Genomic DNA, 20,875 nt, shown 5'->3' with positions numbered 1-20,875 from the left:
TGCAATCTAGTTTACCAGTACCATTCAGTGGTGCATATCCAATTTAAGAAATGAAGATTTGCGACTATAATATGCATGTATATTGCCTGTATTACTAAAGCAAACCAAACTAAACCATATTATAGCTTAGCATATATTTAAAATCCCTGCTCTACAGACTATCTATGAAAGGAGTTTTTCTGTAATTACTTTAGACCTTAAATCAGAATTGGGTTTGTCAAAAAGCTGTTACAAGAGGATAAAAAGTAACAGAAAAGGCCCTAAGTCAAGTAACTTGTCAGGAAGTCATATTATCCTTTTCTCTCCGCATCCCTTTCACTTTTGCTAATAAAGCCTAAGCTTGCTTTTGGAATGCCAATTGCTAATTTGTACATTAAACCTTTGAAATAACTCTTGAGGTAAGTGAAACATCCTTCTAAAATTCCAAATATGGCCATGTCATAAAAAATTCACTCCCTTCTTTTAAAAGTAAATTGATAGCTCTGTAGTTACTTGCATCTTCTAGTTAGTAACAGAAAAAGCAACGGCCATGCTTTTTCCTTCTGTTCTTATAAACAGAAAAAAAAGAAAAATGAGGGGAAAAATGAATCATACCAACTGCCAAGAAGGATTTCTATCTATTTTTGAAAAATAAAAACTTGGTGATACATTTATATCCGAGTTTTTAAAATGCAGTTAGTATCTTCTCATAGCATTCTGTAGGATGAGCCTGTTGACTTAAGAAGGGGTGAATGGAGAGACAAACAATTTTAGTTTGGGAAGCGAGAAGGCTCTTTTATTTTGGTAATGTATGCTGTTTTTAATAGAAGAGGATTTGTGACAGGAAGCTCTAACAAATTACAGTGGATTTTTCTTTCTAAGAGAAAAAGAGAAAGAATGATGATGAATAGTATTTATGAGCGGAAGCCTGAACTAATCCTAGAGTGTTTTAATTCAAACAATATAAAACTAAAATCAATATAAACATGGCATTTTGAGGACTTTATTTACCATTAAACAACCCATTTGCTCATCATTTCAGAGCCATTTCCTTACTTAAACAGAAAAGTGAAATGAGCGCTGGTAGGTAACAGTGTCATTGTGATTGACTTCTTGCTAGCTTCCCCGATGAGTCTTTAAAATCTCCTTCCTTCCTTCCTTCCTTCCTTCCTTCCTTCCTTCCTTCCTTCCTTCCTTCCCTTCCCTTCCCTTCCCATCCCATCCCATCCCATCCCATCCCATCCCATCCCATCCCAACCTGCAAGTAGTGGCTCCCTCTCTCCCTTACCTATCCTCTCTTCTTGCCTCCTTCTCCCATTCTTCCTCCCTGTTTGTTCCTTCCTTCCTTCATCCATTCCTCCTTCCTTCCTTCTTTCCTTGCTTCCTTCTCTTTCTTCCTCCTGTTCCCAGGAAGGAGTAAGTGGTTGCTGTAATGGGGAGGAGGAGAGTGTGGGAAGGTTGAGGGAGTGTGCAAATGGCTGGTGCAGTGAGTGCAGAGGCACTGGGAAGAGAGTGCACTATTTCTCCAGTGACTTTCTTTCCACAAACCTCCCACAAGCAAAAAAGATAAAAAAGAGGGAAAGTGGCAAGGAACATCATGTCAATTTTTTCCAGGTTCCCTATTGACTTGTAAGAAGCTGCCAAGGACCATTGAAAATGGGGATCACATGACCGCACCTGAGTGCAATGACATGGTGGTGGCATTGAACAGCAGCAGCCCTGCCAGCCCTGCAGAACTGAAGTGGCAAAGTATTTCCCAAATTACATTCCCTTGAGAACAAAGTGTCCCAAGCATTCTGTAAGTCAGCTCATTTGAGGCTCCTTTGTTGACAAAGTTTTGCCCTATGATCAAAGGTTGCAAAGTATTAAACAGACATAGGAGTTTTGGTAGTACAGTATATAGATAATACAAATATATTGTTCGCTCTTTCCATATAGATGATGTAATTTTTCTCATTCAAAATATTTTATTTCTGCAGCTATGATTTCACATATTGCTGAAGCTAGGGTAATCTTTTCTATCATGCTGTGGTTGATGTATTTCTTCCTTTTCCTTCTTTTTCCCCCTCCCTCGAGGTATAGACAAGGCAAAGACTATGCTTTTATACTGAAATTTCAGGTGGAATGAAGTGGTTATAAAAGCATCTATCAACACAGCAAGAGCTTGCCAAGCCAAGTATTTGGGTTGGAAGTCATACCTTCCCAACTGCTTGAAAACAGGAAGTATCTTTGTTAAATGATGGTACTTTGCTACTAGTAATAAAAGAATTCTTAGCAAGTATGTATTCTATAATTAACAAAATTGGATGAGAATTCTAATATGCAATCATATATGTACCTGTGTACTTGCATGTTGTGAATCCATTTAGCTTTTTCATTTTACTAAAATTTCGGCACTATATATACAAGCAGTCCCTGTCAAAAGCCAGCCCAGACACATCTTATCCGTGGTGATTCCTGTAAAGTACTCAGAATCTGTCAGAAACTGCCTGCAGGATTGCAACGGCTCCTGAGTGATTAATTACCAGAAAAGTCTGGTTCCAGGTTTCATTACATATAATTGTTGCTTTCTCGCAGAGGGGTGCTTTAAAACCCCCCATCTCAAAAGTGTAAAAAACAAATTCCTGGGGTTTAGTACTTTTTTGCAAGGAAACTAGATGATTCAGTTTGTTATGTAAATGGAGGTTGTTTTTTTACAGTTTGTTGTTTAGTTGTTAATAGATTCACTCCACCCAACTGAGTTCATTTGAAATACTTAAAATCATTTTTGAGAAGTCAGGAATGGATTTGTTTCAAGAACTCCAAGTTGGGATTTCTTTCCTCTGTTAATTGCTGCTTATTAAAATGAAGCAGCTTAGGATAATTGGTTAAGAAGGCATTTTGCTTTAAAAGAAGTTGAATCCAAAGTCTCTGGAAATGTGTATCCTTCTACATTGCGCTGACCACTTATATCTCCATGGCTTTTTTTTTGTGTGTATGTGCCTGTGCATTTACAATTGGCACCTGCAGTTTTGAAATCTAAGGATTTATACAGTTTTTTTCAGGCTTATGGGAGAGGTGAAGATGAGATGAAATTGTAATTTCAGAGAGTGATCAACAGCATGGTTGTTTCTGCAAATGTTCTTGTGATGCTTTGAGTGCCTTCGTATTCCTTTAAAGCAAAACAACGTTCAAAAATCCTTTACGTTGTAGAGTACTTTAGGAAAATATATTTGCATTGCTGGTCCAAATTAAAGTGACCATTAAAACTTATTTTTGTTAACGGAAGCCTATGGCACAATCAGATGTATCTAAAGACCCACTATGCTTAGCCACTGTCCTTATACTACCGTATTTTTTCAGACTATATGATGCTCCGGGCTATAAGACACATGTAGCTTTTGGGGAGGAAAACAAAACAAAACAAACCTGCCTCTGCCTCTGCCTCCCAGCAATTTGCCTCCTTTAAGCAAAGGAGCCTGGTCAGCTTCAGCACAGCCTGATTTAGCACTAGCAGCTGATTGGCGGTTGGATCGGCTTCCCAGAATACTGCCAATCAGCTGTTCCAGGCTGCGAGGATGGCCACTACCCGTCACTGTCACCATCACCACCACCACCCTTCTCCACTGTCTCCACGCGCCCCATTTTTTTGTCTCCGTGCATCCCGTTTTTGGCCCATTCCAGGCAGTGAGGAGCCAAAAATGGGATGCACGGAGGCCAAAAGTGGAGCACATAGAGGCCAAAAGTGAGGAGTGCGGAGGCGGCGATAGGTGGCGGTGATGGGTGGCGATGGTGGTGATGGGCAGTGGCAATCTGCGCAGCCTGGAACAGTTGATCAGCGGTATTCTGAGAGGCAGATCCAACCGTCAATCAGTTGCTCGTGCTAAATCAGGCTGTTTGCTGTTTGCTGCAAGGAGGCAAATTGCTGGGAGACAGAGGCCGAAGGGTGGGGGGCAGCGGATAGGCGGGGCTTCGGCAACATTCAACACAGACATTTCCAGCCACCGTTTTGGAGGGGAAGTGCGTTTTATAGTCCAAAAAATATGGTATATATCATGGGTGTCAAACTCGCAGCGTCACGTTGCTGTCACATTACATTTCATGACACTTTTTCCCTTCATGGAGCTGGGATGGGCATGGCCTGTATATGACGCATCCGGCCTGTAGGCTGCCAGTTTGATACCCCTGCTATACACACACACACACACACACACACACACACACCACCACCACCACCACCACCACCACCACCACCATACATATATACCAGGTAGATAGATAGATAGATATAGATACATATACATGGTATATATATGTGTGTGTGTGTGTGTGTATATATATATATATACAGTATATGTGTGTGTGTGTGTGTGTATGGAAAATTCATAGCATTCCCATTTTAAAAGTGTATCATCTAAACCAGGGGTATCAAAGTCATGTCGTCACTGTGGCGTCATGTGACGTATCGGGACTTTTTTCCCCTTCGCTAAACCGGGTGTAGGTGTGGCCAGCGTGTGACGCATCTGGTCCATGGGCAGGGAGTTTGACAGCCCTGATCTAAACAGTAAAGTAATTAACTTGCATTTTTCTTTGATACTTATGAATAGAAAGAGAGTAATGGAGAATGGCAAGGACTTTATTGGATTTTCTGGCCTACTATGTTTCTCAATATTGTAACAGGTAGCTGAATTTTTTTTTAAATAAACAGACAAGCAAACAAACAGAATACTTTGCAGTTTAATTTGGTATGCACTTACCAGATACCCAGCCTTCCCTCAATTTGTCTGGATTTTTAAATCATAAACATGTATTGTTTTATACTTTTGTGTTTATACACATAATGTGACTGAAATTATCCCACTTCTGCTTAAATTTATTCTAAAATGAATCCACATTAGGAAAAACAGTTCATATGTATATTTTGTAATAATCAAACAGCTGTCTGCTGACCCTGGGGTGGACAATATCATGGAGGAGCATGGGAAATAAAGTTTTTTAGATTCTTTAGCTTGCAAAATATTAATCAAGAAAATGAAAGGGTGGTAAATTTGCTTTGAAGTGCCCTGCAGGAATGCAGCTAACTCACTGATTTCTCACATTCTTTATTTTATTATTGGGAAGAAATTGGCAAAGATGAAAATGAATATGATAAGAGTTCAGTAAAGCAGTTTGTAGTGTCACTGATGGTAGAGTATCAGAGTTATTATATGATATAAAAAATGAAATGAACTATATGGTGACAAGGAAATCTAATTCCAATGTGGAATTTTCAGAGATAGGAACTAAGGTTTCTAGGCAAACCTTTAAGATTTTTAGAAAATAAAAAAGAGAAGAACTGTGCTATTGAAATCGACTCAGATTGGTAGCTGTAATCTTGAAAATAATAGCTCCTAGCTGCATTTTACATTTAAATTCACATACATGTTCATACTTCATGTGTTCACTAAGGTTAATATAGGTGTTCAGTGACACAGATACTACAGGTACTCCTCAACTTCATTTAGTAACCATTCAGAACAATAGTACTGAAAAAAGGGACTTATGACCATTTTTCCCAATTATGACCATTGTAACATCCCCAAGATCACATGATCAAAATTCAGACGCTTGGCAACTGACTCATATTTATGACAGTTGCAGTGTCCTGGCATCATGTAATCCTCTTTTGCGACCTTCTGACAAGCAAAGTCAATGGGGAAGCCACATTCAGTTAACAACCAGGTTCCTAACTTAACAACTGCAATGATTCACTTAACAGTGACAAGAAAAACCATAAAATGGGGCAGAATTCACTTAAAAAATGTTTTACTTAGCAAACGTTTCACTTAGCCTCTGGTGGCTCAGCAGACTAAGTCTGTCTGTTATTAACACAGCTGCTTGCAATTACTGCAAGTCCAAGTCCCACCAGGCCCAAGGTTGACTCAGCCTTCCATCCTTTATAAGGTAGGTAAAATGAGGACCCAGATTGTTCGGGGCAATAAAAGTTGACTTTGTATATAATATACAAATGGATGAAGACTATTGCTTAACACAGTGTAAGCCGCCCTGAGTCTTCGGAGAAGGGCGGGATATAAATTCAAATTAAAAAAAAAACAACAACAGAAATTTTGGGCTCAATCGGGGTGAAATCCTGAAGGTTCTGACAGTTCTGGAGAACCAGTAGTGGAAATGCAGGTAGTGCAGGTCAGAGAACCGGCAAATATCACCTCTGGCTGGCCCCAGAGTGGGGTGGTAATGGAGATTTTGCACTAACCTTCCCCCAGGAGTGGGGATGGAATGGGGATTTTGCAGATCCTTCCCCTGCCACGCCCACCAAGCCACGGCCACAGAACCGGTAGTAAAAAAAATTGGATTTCACCACTGAGCTCAATTGTGGTCATCAGTTGAGATATATAGATTTATATACACCTGTATATAGATTTAGAACTGAAATACTGATATTTTACTATAGCTGCTAAGAGAATTTAACTGGTGTAATTTATAATATACTATTTTTTTTGGATCCACTAAAATAAAAATGTTTTTAACCTTCCCAGGATATAATACTGGGGCAGTGGGATGGCTGTGTGGTTAAGACCCTGGGCTTGTAAGCTGGAAATCTGAAAGCACAGTTTCAAGATCCGAGCATCCTGGGGGTAAGATAGTTAGAGGAACAAAACCCATTGCAAAGCGTTTGTTCTCATGAAAAAATGCATGGAAAATGTTTAGGTAAATGTAACTGCCTCTAGATTAGTCAATCAGCAAATTAGCAGCAGGGGTAGGTAAAAAGGGGTAAGAGGTAAAAAACAGTTTAGGATTGATTTGCCTATTTTATTCAAGTGGAAACATTAACAGGACATTTCAGCTTTTAGTGATGCACTGCTATGCTTCTTTTTGAAAAAAAAGTGAAGGAACAGCAACAGATTAAATTGCATATAAGTATCTGTTTTTTAAATGGAACTCTGTGATTTCTTAAATGTATTTAAAATAAAAATAAAAAAATCAAAATTATTACATTTAATTTGAAGAAGCATTTTAAACTTGAAGTAAAATGTCCTGAAGATTTAAAAAAACATGCATTAGTAACTTTTGAACACCTTTTAAATTCAAAATATGAAACAGCAAGAAATTTGAAAACCTGCGATAGAAAAGTATCAGTTCTGTAAATTATAACCTCCTAGTTGGAACCAAGGAGAAAAAGAGTTGGTTTATAGCATTTGAGTATAAATGAGGTATAATGATTTGGACTGCGGGGTATGTGTGAGAGTCCCATTCAACTGTGGATTGGATCACTGTGGCTTGTAACTTATCTTTAGCCCAAAATGCTTGACTCTATTATTGTTGAAAGGATAATTTTAAGGGAGCATTTTTGTTTACTGCCTTAAATATAACAGAAGAGAGAGAGAAAATGTGAATTTTGATAGTGTTCATCAAATTGACATCCTCTGTTTTCATGCTTCTTGCACACTGGTCAAAAGGTTGTGTTTACATAGAATTGTGTGAATTGAAGTCTGAAGAGCACCAGGTTGAATTCAGATACAGAAATCATTTTTATGTTACATTGAGACAAGCCAAATACATACTTTTTAGATGCTTGCCCTTCCAATGAGATGTCAGATTTTATGCATTAGAGAAGAAAACTATATTTAATTTATATGCTAGGTTTTCATATTCATCTCATGTAAGTTGACCTTTTTGGATTCTCTTCAAAGAAATAGTCTCTCCTCCTGAATTGTCAAATCTTGTTGGAACTGCAACCCATCTGTTTCTTTTCTGCTTTATTAATCTTCTGGGTAATATCCATATAAATGTTTATGCCTTGTCTGTGCCTTACAAAGTACTGCCACTTTATATTGCAGATTCTTCCTGAACACCTGCTGTCAAATTCATCATGTCTTTTCTTGTCAGCTTGCACAATGTTTCAGGTCTTGAACAAGTGTGATATGATAGAAATGTTGTGCAGCCTGATTCTTAAAAACAGAATTTATATCTATTACTATTTAGAATAATTATTTCTCAACATTTACATGTGCCTAACATTCTGTCTCATCTGTAAGATTAGATTTGTTATAATTTAGTGATCTCATAGCAATTCCAGGGACAACATTTAGATTCGGACTATTCTTTTTTTTTTATTTTGTCACAACAGTATACACAAGCATCAACATAAAACAACAACACATCATATAAGCATATATATGAGCAAAAGTATGCAATAACTATATTAATTTGATATAATGAAAGGAAACAATAGGACAGGAACGGTAGGCACTTTTATGCTCTTATGCACACCCCTTATAGTCCTCTTAGGAATGGGGTGAGGTCAATGGTAGACAGTTTTTGGTTAAAGCTTTTGGGAGTTTGAGAAGAGACCACAAAGTCAGGTAGTGTGTTCCAAGCCTTAACGACTCTGTTACAAAAGTCATATTTTCTGCAATCAAGATTGGAGCGGTTAACATTAAGTTTAAATCTATTGTTTGCTCTTGTATTATTGCGAATGAAGCTGAAATAGTCTTTAACAGGAAGGACATTGCAATAGATGATTAAACACAGGTCTTGTCGGAGTCGGCGGAGTTCTAAGTTTTCTAATCCCAGGATTTCAAGTCTGGTGGGATAAGGTATTTTGTTGTTTTCAGATGAGTGGAGAACTCTTCTTGTAAAATATTTCTGGACGTGTTCAATTGTATTAATGTCAGAGATGTGGTATGGGTTCCAGACAGGTGAGCTGTATTCAAGAATAGGTCTAGCAAATGTTTTGTATGCTCTGGTTAGTAGTGTAGAGTTTTTGGAAAAGAAGCTATGCAAAATTAGGTTTACAACTCTTAGAGCCTTTTTTGCTATGTAGTTGCAGTGGGCTTTGGCACTTAGATCATTTGATATAAAACTCCAAGGTCTTTAATAGGGTGGGGGTCATCTGTAAGGTAATGTCCATCAAGTTTGTACTTAGTGTTTGGGTTCTTTTTTCCAATATGTAAGACTGAGCATTTGCTGGTTGAGATTAGGAGTTGCCAAGTTTTAGACCAATTGGATACAAAGTCAAGGTCTTTTTGAAGGGTAGTAGTATTTTTGGTGGTGTTAAATAGTTTGACATCGTCAGCATAGAGAACACAATAACTTGAAATAAGGTCTCAGAGATCATTTATGTATAGTATGAAGAGCGTTGGTCCAAGAACGCTGCCTTGAGGAATGCCACTTTTGACAGGAACAGGATTTGATAGAGCATTGCCAATTTTAATAATAATAATAATAATAATAATATTTTAATTTGTATACCGCCCTTCTCCCGAAGGACTCAGGGCGGTGAACAGGCAGATAAAATATAAATACACACAATAATTAAAAACATCCCTTAAAAAACTAATTTAAATGCCCAAAATGTTAAAAACGACTTCGTAAAATAACAAAATTTTAAAAACCCATCCAATAAAAATAAAAATCAGGCTAGTCCAGCCATACGAAATAAATAAGTTTTAAGTTCGCGGCGAAAGGTCCTAAGGTCAGGTAATTGTCGAAGTCCGAGGGGAAGTTCGTTCCACAGGGTCGGAGCTCCCACAGAGGAGGCCCCCCCCGGGGGGGCCCCCAGCCGACCCTGTTTGGCTGCCGCCCCCCGGAGGAGCCCCTCCCTGTGGGAGCGTACCGGACGATGGGAGATAGAAGCCGGCAGTAGGCGGTCCCGTAGATAGCCCGGTCCTAAGCCATGGAGCGCTTTAAAGGTGGTAACCAATACCTTGAAGTGCACCCGGAAAACAACAGATAGCCAGTGCAGTCTGCGCAGGATAGGTGTTATGTGGGAGCTCCGAGACGCTCCCTCAATAACCCGCGCAGCCGCGTTCTGAACTAGCTGAAGTCTCCGGGTGCTCTTCAAGGGGAGCCCCATGTAGAGAGCATTGCAGTAGTCCAGGCGAGAGGTAACGAGAGCATGAGTGACTGTGCATAAGGCATCCCGGTCCAGGAAGGGACGCAACTGGCGGATCAGGCGAACCTGATAAAATACTCTCCTGGAGACGGTCGCCAAATGGTCTTCAAAGGACAACCGACCATCCAGGAGCACGCCCAAGTTGCGTACCTTCTCCATCGGGGCCAATGATTCACCCCCGACAGACAGCCGCATCTGCAGCTGGCTGTATCGAGGTGCCGGCATCCACAGCCACTCCGTCTTGGAGGGATTAAGTTTGAGCCTATTCCTCCCCATCCAGACCTGTACGGCTTCCAGACACCGGGACAGCACTTCGACAGCTTCACTGGGGTGGCCCGGGGTGGAAAAGTACAGCTGGGTGTCATCAGCGTACACTTGACCACTTGTTGTCTGTTTGACAGGAAAGCAGTTATCCAATTGTGAAGAGGTCCTGAAATGCCGTAGGATTTTAGGTTTAGGAGAAGTTTATCATGTACTACTGAGTCAAAAGCTTTGCAGAAGTCTATGTAGATTGCATCTATTGTTTTGCTTTGATCAAGATTAGTAGTCCATATGTTTTTGCAGTGGAGAAGTTGTAAGTTGCATGATAATTTTTTTCTGAAACCAAATTGTTTATTAGAAAGTAGGTTGTTTGTTTTGAGGTGGAGGGTAATGGATTGGTTGATGATAGATTCCATTACTTTGCAGGTGACGCAGCATAGAGAGATTGGTCTGCAATTTTCAACTAGGCTGGGATCTCCTTTTTTGAAGATAGGGATGACTGTGGCTAGAGACCAAAGTTTGGGAAGGGAACTAGTCATGAAAGCTTTATCAAAGATTATGCTTAGGGGTTCTGCTATATTAGTGAAAAAATTTTTTAAGAAGTATGCACATAGTCCATCAGGCCCAATAGATAAAGATGGCTTCAGTTTGCGAAGAACTTTTTTAACATTATCTTCTGTGAAGTCTATATGTGTTATGTCGTTGTACTCATTGTTGGTACGATTGGGGAATGTCGGATATGAGCCATCACAGTTAACAAAGACTGAGCCAAAGAATGTGTTAAAGAGGTTTGCTTTAACTGTTTCATCATTACAATCTTTGCCGTTAGATTCTTTTAGTGGTGGGATGGATCTTGATTCTTTAAGTTTATTGTTCACAAAATTATAAAAAGCACGATTTGAATTTGTGCGCAGAAGGTCGTCTTCTTGCTTGGTGTGGTAAATGGTGCATTCAGTTTTTATTTAGTTGCAAATATTTCTGTAGCGGTTTTTGAAGTTTGCTACATAGCCTTTTTTGTTTCTTCTCCAGAGGGATTTTTTTTTGGATTGAAGCTTTTTTATTGATACAGGTAATTTGCTTTTTTTTTATTTTGGTGGTGATTTGTGGTATGTATAGTTTGATGATTTTATTGATTTCAAGTAGGAAAACTCTATAGTGGTCTTCGGCAGTGATGCAGGTTGAGAACATATTTTGCCAATCAAGAGATGAGAGGTCATTGTTTATAAGGCCATAGTTGGCTTTTTTGAAATTGTAGTTAGGAGAACTATTATTTTGACGATTTATGTGAGGGCGTATGTTGAGACAAAAGTCTATCATACAGTGGTCACTGTTGGAAAAGGGTTCTTTTATTTGTAGTCCATAAATTGAATTTGTGTTATTGCAAAAGATGAGGTCAAGAGAGTTGTTGAGTCTTGTATTGTTAGTTACTAGTTGTTTAAAACCTAGGTTTGTAATGGCGTTGTATAGTGTAGTATGGATTAGTTCCATTGTACATTCATTTGTTATCCAGTTTATAAAAAATAGATTTAGGTCACCCAGGAAGATGAGAGGATATGGGCAAGAGGTAGCCCATGTTAGTAGTGTGGTTAACATATTTGCATGAGCGATGTCATAGTCAGAGGCTCTGTAGCATAGTAAGAATCGAAGTGTGGTGTTAATGGACAGGTCGCATACAATAGTTTCAGAAAGAGAAAGTTTATGTGCAACTTGAATATTTTTTAGGTTCAGTGATTTTTTGTAAAAGATAGCCACTCCTCCACCTCTGCGGTTTTCACGATCTGATCAAAAAACTTGATACTCTTTGTTTGAAATAATGGAGTCAGGGAGGGATGAGTTCAGCCATGTTTCACAAACAAATATAATATCAAATGTACCATTGTTTAACAAGAGGATAAATTCAGGTAATTTGTTTACAGTACTTCTTGCATTTATTAATTTACATTTAACACCTGCAGTGTTTGGTGTAGAAGAGGTAAGGGGCATGCATACCTAGTTTTGATTGATATTTGATTGAGGGTTATGTACAACAGGTGGTTGAAGGAAGTTTGGTTGGTTCTTGTCCATCCATAGTGCTAAGCACTATTTTGCACAATCATCCCCAGTGCAATTAGTTACTAAAAATACATGTATCTCTATATCTATTTCTCTGGTGCTAATATAAACTGGTACATTTTGACAGTTGAGTTTTGATAAAGGAAAATAACATTTCCAGCTTTGTCATGGAATTTCATGGCATGTAGTTTTTGGATGGGTCTCAATTGTCAGCAGGACATTATTGACAGGAATAAAATATATTTCTGGCTCTAGATTAAACAAGCCTATATAGAAGGTTGATGGGCAAATGTGATATTAGCATTTTTCTCTTCTGAAATTTAAGTGAACAGATATAAATGAATTTAGGGCTGACCTTTAGGTATGAAATTACTGCTAAGGGTAGACTTAGACAAGATATTACACAGTAATATCTATTTCAATATAATGAAAAAGAAACTCAAAATAATCCCAACCTTGACTTTGATTAGTGTATGATGGAGAAAGAAACTTGGACAGACTTCAAAGTTCTATTATTAAATCAACAACAATGCAACATTCCTGTTATCCCCACAGTGTCTATTGTTTAGCTGGCCTGCCTCAAAGGGCTGACATCAGCGTATCCCAATAGAAGAGAATACATGTAACTCATTGTTGAACTCTGGAGTCCTTGGTACTCTCTGAGACTGGTTGTTTGCTTGCAGATATTTCATTACCCAGTATTATAGATAATGCTTGTTTCCCAACTATACCAGAGCAGAATTTATGCTCTACTACTGAATTGCAGGTTTTCTCATATGTTTTTAGAGATGCTATTGCTGCTGGGGGTTGGGGGTGGTGGAATCCAAGCACACAACATACTTCTGGAGGGATACTGGATAATACCCAAGGTGCTCAAGAATTCCAAGCAGCATCTTGATATAACTGTGATCTAACTGAACAATGAACTGGCAGTTATCTCTTCCAGCTTGTTGAGACTTTAAGGAAACATTCTGATGGGCGTCTACACTGTTCTTCTTGTTTAATTTCTTTACGAAAATACGTGTGCTTTTGTTTTAAAAATAACAGGACATCTCTTAGCATGCCACATAGATTTCTTTTTCCACCTGAAAGTACTCACAATGGCCTTTTTAAAGAAACTCAAGGAAGGGTGTTAACTTGATCAATGCTGTGCAGGAAGGAAGGCTTCTTCCTACTATTTTTCAGCATGACTTTCACTGACATGATCAGGCTGGGAAAAGTCTTATTGGCTGAGAGCCCAGGACAACCATGCAATATCTCTAGTCAACTGGAACTCAAACTATACTGCCTAAGGGAAAAGTAGAGCATAAAAAACAATTTGGGTTACATACTGTGGCTTAAATGCATCCAGCTGAAAATATATTTAGAAAGTTTAAATCTGCATGCAAGCTATTTTTTAAAAAAATGTCAATGTAATGACAATGAAAAATATTTTTGTTACATAAATATTAATGATTGAAAAAGGTCTTTGTTAGCCAATAATATAGCCATATTTTGGTGTTATTCTAAGGATTAAATAACAGTTTCTATTAGGAATATGGTATGTAATTGAATATGTAGAACTCAAAATTTAACTTAACATTCTGTGATCTGTCCAATAAATAGTGGCTTCAAAAGCCTTCTTCTGAATTGAGAGGTGTACCCTTTCTTCTCTACAGTGAATTCCCCCTGTTTTTTTATCATTTGCAAAACTGATAATTATATTTCCTAACACCTAGCTTAACTATGTTGAACCCTGTAGTATACTGGTTGAAACTTTCATCTAGGTGCTGCAGAATCATTGATCTATACTTCAATATTATGTTTCAACTGGTTCTTTTCTTATAAGCCAACATTTTTTATCTTCTCTAGTCAAATCTCACTGGACATCTTGTCAAATATTTTGATGAGGTCTAGGTACACAGTATCCATTACTTTTCGGTGATCAGTGAAACCAATCAGTATATCAAAAAATATCGACTTGGTTTGGCATGATTTAGCACATATTGATAAACCATTATTAGTTCCTTGTAAGCAATGAATTCTTTTCTAAATGCTCACGGAATGACTATTTAATAGTTTTCTCAAAATGTTTGTCATTACAATGCATTGTTTCCTCTGTCAACAATACTGAACAAGTCAGGCCATGGCTGCCAAACATCAAAAATATTTGCCAGGCTATCTCACCTTCTCTACATAGACTGTCTGAAGCTGTATGAAAAAAATACCATCTGCAATAGAAACACTAGAAACAATAGAAATCAACACTATCTGTATATACACCCAAGATATTGCAATGGACTTTGGACTGAACAAATGTATCATATTATCTTACCACCAGTAGGGAGGAAAATAATGAAAACTGAAGTAATCAAGATGACCTATAGGACTAACCTCAAGAATATACACGAAGAACATTACTACAAATAGCTGGGCATCCTTCAAGCTAACAACATCAAGCATACCGAAGTCAAAAAGAAGTTTTGTAATGAATATATTATCTGAGTGAAAAATATCATAAATCCCAAACTGTGTGAAAGAAATACCATCAAAGTAATTAACACCTTGGCAATTCCAGTCATTTTAGGCAAATATCTGGAATGGTAGACAAATCAAGTAGAACTAGAAGCCTTGGATACCAAGATCAGAAAAATGATGACAATGAACTATGCCCTTTATGCCTGCGGTAACATAGACAGGTTCTATTTACCAAGGAATTTGGGTAGGTGTGGAATTCACCAGGCAGCTAAAAAACCAAAAGGACATTTGAAGAATATCTATGGACAGTGAAGAAGATGCATTGAAGCTAGTATACTATGAAGGATTATTGACTATTGAAGAATGCAAACTGGCACATAAGAAAGTCCAAGTGAGGAACAGAAATGAGACATTCAAAAACTAGTACATGGTCAACACACACACACACACATCTAGCAGGCAAAACAGATAACAAGAGCTGGCAATGGCTAAGGGCAGGAAAGTTGAAGAAAGAGACAGCGAGACTAATTCTGGCTGCTGAACACCATGCCCTAAGAATGAGACCATACAAAGCCAGAATTTAGAAGATAGTAACAGGCAGAAAATGCTGCCTCTGAAAAGAAGCTGAAGAAACAGTGGGCTGTCTAATTACTGCAATAAGATTGTACAAACTAATACCATACCAATAGTATGAGAAAGAAGCAGTGATGATGCATTGGAATATCTGCCCCAAAAAAATGCAATTTGCCAGCAAGTAAAAACTGATGGGATTACAAAAATAGACAAAGTGATGAAGAAGCTATAGAGCTCTAGGGCTTTATTATAGTGTTCAAACAGACAAACACCTGCCACATAACAGCCCTTATGTATTTTATTTTGTATCATTTTGGGTTTAAGCTTCATTATATGTATTACAGAAATATTTATTTTAAAGTGAATACTACTTTTATAAGTAGTATATAAGTATTCATTTTATTTGTTAACCTTTTCTGATATATTAACAAGCCTTCTTTATAATTTGTTACTATAGGCATTGATACGACCCGGTCGATTCGACAGAATTATATATGTTCCTTTGCCTGATGAAGCCACTCGCAGAGAAATCTTTAAAATTCAGTTTTGCAATATGCCAATATCTTCTGAGGTCAATTTGGATGAGCTTGTCATACAAACAGAAAAGTATTCAGGAGCAGAGGTAATATTTTTCCTAAACGAAAACTTGAAATTCATTACTATGTTGTGCTTTGTACTTTATTGTGTTCTTCCTTGTAATACAATGAGTCAAACGGATATTTGTGCATTCACAAATTGTTGTAAAATCTACTATCTCTTGATCAGCATAACCCCAGCTTTTCCCATTCTCTTCAAGGAACTGCCATTTGCATGGACGGCATTTCCATATAGCAGTTACTACAAACATAATACGAAAATGCTGTCTATTTGCAATGCTTTGTTCTGTGGAGTTTAGTGTATATGGTAGTTTCCATAGTTTTTGCATAAATTCTTCAGTAGGGAGTGCATAACTTTAATCACTTTTTCAAACATCCAAATGTGATATTTATGTTTTCAGATTGTTGCAGGCCTATAACAGAAGGATAATCTCTTTTCAAAGAAAATCTAAAGAAAAAGGATAGACTAAAGAAAAAGCTTAAAACATTTTTAAATGTTGGTATTTTGCAAGTGTAGAATTTTTATCCTTGTTTAAACATTTCGCATACAAAAAAGTACTATGTGTTTCTTTTTATATTAATGAATATCTGTTTTAAATCAGGACCTTCTGATGTAATTAATAATTATTTGGAATATTTAAATAATTGAATATTTTCAAGTTTCCAATATTTGATTTTTTTAAAAATGCAATTTGCATTATAAGATATCCAGATGTAAGAATTTTAGAAGCTTTTGTAATTAATTTGACTTTAAATTTTACACTCTAGCTGTGATTTCCAATGTTTCCCTTAATTTGAAATGCTTTAAAGTCAAACTGATTTACAGAATTGTATTCAGTGGCTGATGTGCCATATTCAGTTTTAATTCTTTCAATACAATAGAATGCTGGAAAGAAATGTTTTTCAATTCTGGCTTTAAATTATGTGTCACTTTTGTAAGATAGATGGCTATAATGATTTGATGAATAAATAAAATGCTATCTGAAATTTACCCATAAAATATGGAATAGTTTATTTTTTTTCTTGCTGCTGTTGCTGCTCCATATTCCTTATAAATTCATCTCTTTTGTATAAGTAGAAAATAAAATTATATGAATTCTGATAGATGTTGTATTGCTATTGCTGTCATTGGAAACTCTCTTATCCAGAAAGAATAATATAGCAACAACAGCAATAATAACTGCAGCAATAAAAGAGTGAACATAGATGAAACATTTCCTGGCATAATAAAATCTTATGTATTTTTAAAAGATAAGTACAAAAGTAGATTAAATGGTTTTTGTGTGCCTTCAAACCAATGTTTACTGTCAACTGTTTGGACATATCTCTTCAGTTTTCTTGGCAATATTTCAGAATTGCTTCCTTCCTAGTGATTGGCTCTAGGTCAGCCAGCTGGCTTTGTACCTAAGGCAAGATTAAAACTCACTAGATTGGTGCTTTAACCACTACACCAAACTGGCTCTCAACTTTATGTTAGATCTGACATATAAAATAAATTTATCGTTTATTTTTCAGAAATAAAATAAAAACATCTTAGCATCTGACTCTTTGAAATTTTGGGATTAATTATAATATTCATATTGAAGAAATTAATATTTAATGCATTCTGAGAAGGCTCCCAGCTTTGTGTTAAATAATATATCATGTATTAAATGATTGTGGTAAATGATATATCATATAGTCAGCTTACCTTCCCATTTCCATCTCCCCACCAAATCCTTAAATGAGAGAAAAACCCATAAATCTATCAGATATATATGTACATCTAGAGGACTAAGTATAAATTTTCTCTCTTTTGTTAGGTAATCATTCATATGGGTGACATAGAGCATGCAAAACAATATACTGACAGATCTACACGCAAGTTACGCCACTTTCTGTCTTGCGTACCAGGAATGTAACTAAGCAGCACCACTATACCAATCTTCCTAAATTTTAATCTTAAAAGCGTCTGACTAAAATTATCAAGAACCTTATAAATGATTTCTATAAAAGAACAATGGCAGTTTTATTATTTTAAAAAAGATGTACAGTAGGGCTATGCATACTTTGAAAATAATTCTGAAGCAGTACTTCAGATTTCATGTGAGTAGGAGCTTCATTGATTTTTGTTAAAACAGCTTGTCATTTTTATAGCTTCTGTGCAAACATGACAAGAAGTTATGGCTGATTTTAAGAAACAACTTTTTAAATTAGCATTCCATGGACAACCCCTTTCACATCAGTCTTTGACAAAGACTAGTATATTATCTACACTGAAAAGTTTATATATTTATTGTTTAAACTTGTTCAGGATATATGAGGTTTCTCCTTGCTTGATTTTTGTCTGTTGCAAATTAATTTTGGCATACCAGCTGAAACTGTGACCAATTTTGGCAGAAGTCTAATCGCTCTGAACATGTGCCATATTTTTTTTGTATTAATCTTAGCCTGCTTTCAAGCTAGTAGTGAAGCATACTGTATGCCTAGAAGAAAGCTAAGAAAGAATTATCCACATATTGTCTTTCAAAATTATCTATGATAGAGATTAGGTATAAACTACCAGAATTGTTAATGAAAAGACAAATTAGCATTTCCAATCCAGTGTATGGAATAATCATGCATGATTATTGACTTGGAAAATATCTAGTAAGCTAAGTAAAAGCAATTAAAGCTCTAGTAAATAAAATAATGATGGTTATTTTATAATCAGCACAATTTAGTATGAGAATAATTTACTACAATCATTTTATAGCCAGAGAATAATAGAAAAGGATGCTTATCGAAACAAAGATAAAAAAATTGTAACACTTTCATTATGTTCTGATTATGTATTTGTAAATACTTAACAGAAACTTTAAACATTGTCCTATTAAGGGATGACTATGGTCAATGCATAAAATGCATTGAGGGTATTGCAGAAAATGCAAAGGGTATTGTACCCCAAAGTGTCCTTAAAGTCAGTCATTTGTACTCTTTCTGGTTGAATTAGGAATAATTCGATTCCTTCTTAATTGACTGATTCTCCTGATCCATTAAACATTTCAACAAGTGTCATTATATAGGTTATCACAAGGTGGCACTGGACTTAGTTTGTGTCATGATAGGACAAGATTATTGTTCTGTTCTCATTAAAAGGAAAATCCATTTGCCAATACTATTTTCCAAGATTTTCCCTCTACCCCTCAGTCTAGCATGTTGGGGAGGGGGCGGAAATAATCAAGGCTCTTGTCTAGCTTGTGGACTGTTGTATCTCATTAGCTGCTCACTACAGTAAATGCTTGAGATATAATACTATTACAAATTATTTTGCATTTTTTAGAAAAGATACAAATTATTATATATCGATAGACCTTCAAAGAAATTAAGGTGTTTTTTCTTTCCTGAATGTTTCAGAATGAATATTTTAAAATCTCTTTCCTATTCATGAATACAATATTTCTTTTTTTCAAATTTCATAAGTGGAATTCATTTCATCAGCTCTGATAATTAAAAATAGTAAACTATTTGAGTATAGTGCAAATTCAGGAAAAAATACCTGTATATGTACATGACCATAAAATTAAGAGCACTGTGTTTATTAAATAATCGTGTACGACTGAAATTTATGGGCATCTCTCCTTTTATAAGAATTTTATATGCTAATTTTTTTAACTTGCTATCATAATGGAAGAATGCTTGCTGATCAATAATGTAAAGAGTGAATATTATGTGTCCTCTCTTTGTATTAATACTATAGAAGTATGCTTGACTAAAGTGGAAGGTAAGAGAATGCCAAAAATTGACATAAAAATCTTTTCAGAAATACAGTTCAGTGTGACCACCACAGTCATTTAGGTGAGATGGGCAGTGTATAAATTAAATGAATGAATGAATGAATAAATAACCACATGAATAATTTTATAGATTAGCTAAAAATAACTTTCTTCGGCTTTGACTGTTGACTTACAAAGTGGCTCCTGATCAGTCCCTAAATACAAATTTATTTACTTATTTGTTTATTAAATTTATATGGTACCCATCTAATTATCCAGAGCCACTGGATGGCTTACAATGAAAAGCGTCAAATTCATTTCACGTATCCAAAAGTTTTTAGAAAAAAATAACAGAGTTGGAAAGGACCTTGGTCTTCTAGTCCAACCCCCTGCTTAGGCAGGAAATCCTATACCACTTCAGTCAAATGGTTATCCAATCTATTCTTAAAAACTTCCAGTGTTGGAGCATTTACAACTTCTGGAGGCAAGTTTTTCCACTGATTAATTGTTCTAACTGTCAGGAAATTTCTCCTTAGTTCTAAGTTGCTTCTCTCCTTGATTAGTTTCCACCCATTGCTTCTTGTCCTACCCTCAGGTGTTTTGGAGAATAGTTTGACTCCCTCTTCTTTGTGGCAGCCCCTGAGATATTGGTACACTGCTATCATGTCACTCCTAGTCCTTCTTTTCATTGAACTAGACATAACCAGTTCCAGCAACCATTCTTTATATGTTTTAACTTCCAGTCCCCATTTCATCTTTGTTGCTCTTCTCTGCACTCTTTCTAGAGTCTCAACGTCTTTTTTACTATCTGGTGACCAAAACTGGATGCAGTATTCCAAGTGTGGCCTTACCAAGGCATTATAAAGTGATAATAACACTTCACGTGATCTTGATTCTATCCTTCTGTTTATGCAGCCTAGAACTGTGTTGGCTTTTTCGGCAGCTGCAGCACACTGCTGGCTCAAATTTAAATGATTGTCCACTAGGACTCCAAAATCCCTCTCACAGGTATTACTATTGAGCAAGCTATACTGTACCTGTGCATTTTATTTTTCTTGCCTAAATATAGAACCTTACCTTTTTCATCATTGAATTTCATTCTGTTAGATAGCGCCCAGTGTTCAAGTCTGTCAAGATCCTTCTGTATATTAAGCTTATCTTGTGTTGGCTATTCCTGCTAGCTTGGTATCCTCTGCCAGTTTAAATGAGTTCCCCATCTATCCCCTCATCCAAATCATTGATGAAGATGTTGAAGAGTACTGGGCCTAAAACAGAACCTTGAAGTACCGCACTGCATACTTACCTCTAGGTAGAGGCATTTCCATTGAGAACTACAAGTTGAGTGCGGT

General features: G+C 36.7%; 1 protein-coding gene across 5 annotated transcripts in view; it reads left to right on the top strand.

The window, feature by feature from the left end:
* The window catches only part of AFG2A (AFG2 AAA ATPase homolog A), a 144,742-nt gene that overhangs the window by 104,081 nt on the left and 19,786 nt on the right, over positions 1-20,875 (top strand). For 4 of the 5 annotated variants that reach the window (XM_058192954.1, XM_058192952.1, XM_058192956.1 and 1 more), the window contains one exon: positions 15,654-15,818. In XM_058192954.1, the coding sequence (XP_058048937.1) occupies positions 15,654-15,818 (165 nt within the window). Of the gene's footprint in view, positions 1-15,653; positions 15,819-20,875 lie in introns of those variants that run through there. The other variant, XM_058192957.1, reaches the window with a different exon arrangement.

This window comes from Ahaetulla prasina, chromosome 8 (assembly GCF_028640845.1).
Source record: "Ahaetulla prasina isolate Xishuangbanna chromosome 8, ASM2864084v1, whole genome shotgun sequence".
Classification (NCBI taxonomy): domain Eukaryota; kingdom Metazoa; phylum Chordata; class Lepidosauria; order Squamata; family Colubridae; genus Ahaetulla; species Ahaetulla prasina.
The sequence above is the reverse complement of the archived record's forward strand: the minus strand, read 5'-3'. Positions and strand labels throughout refer to the sequence as shown.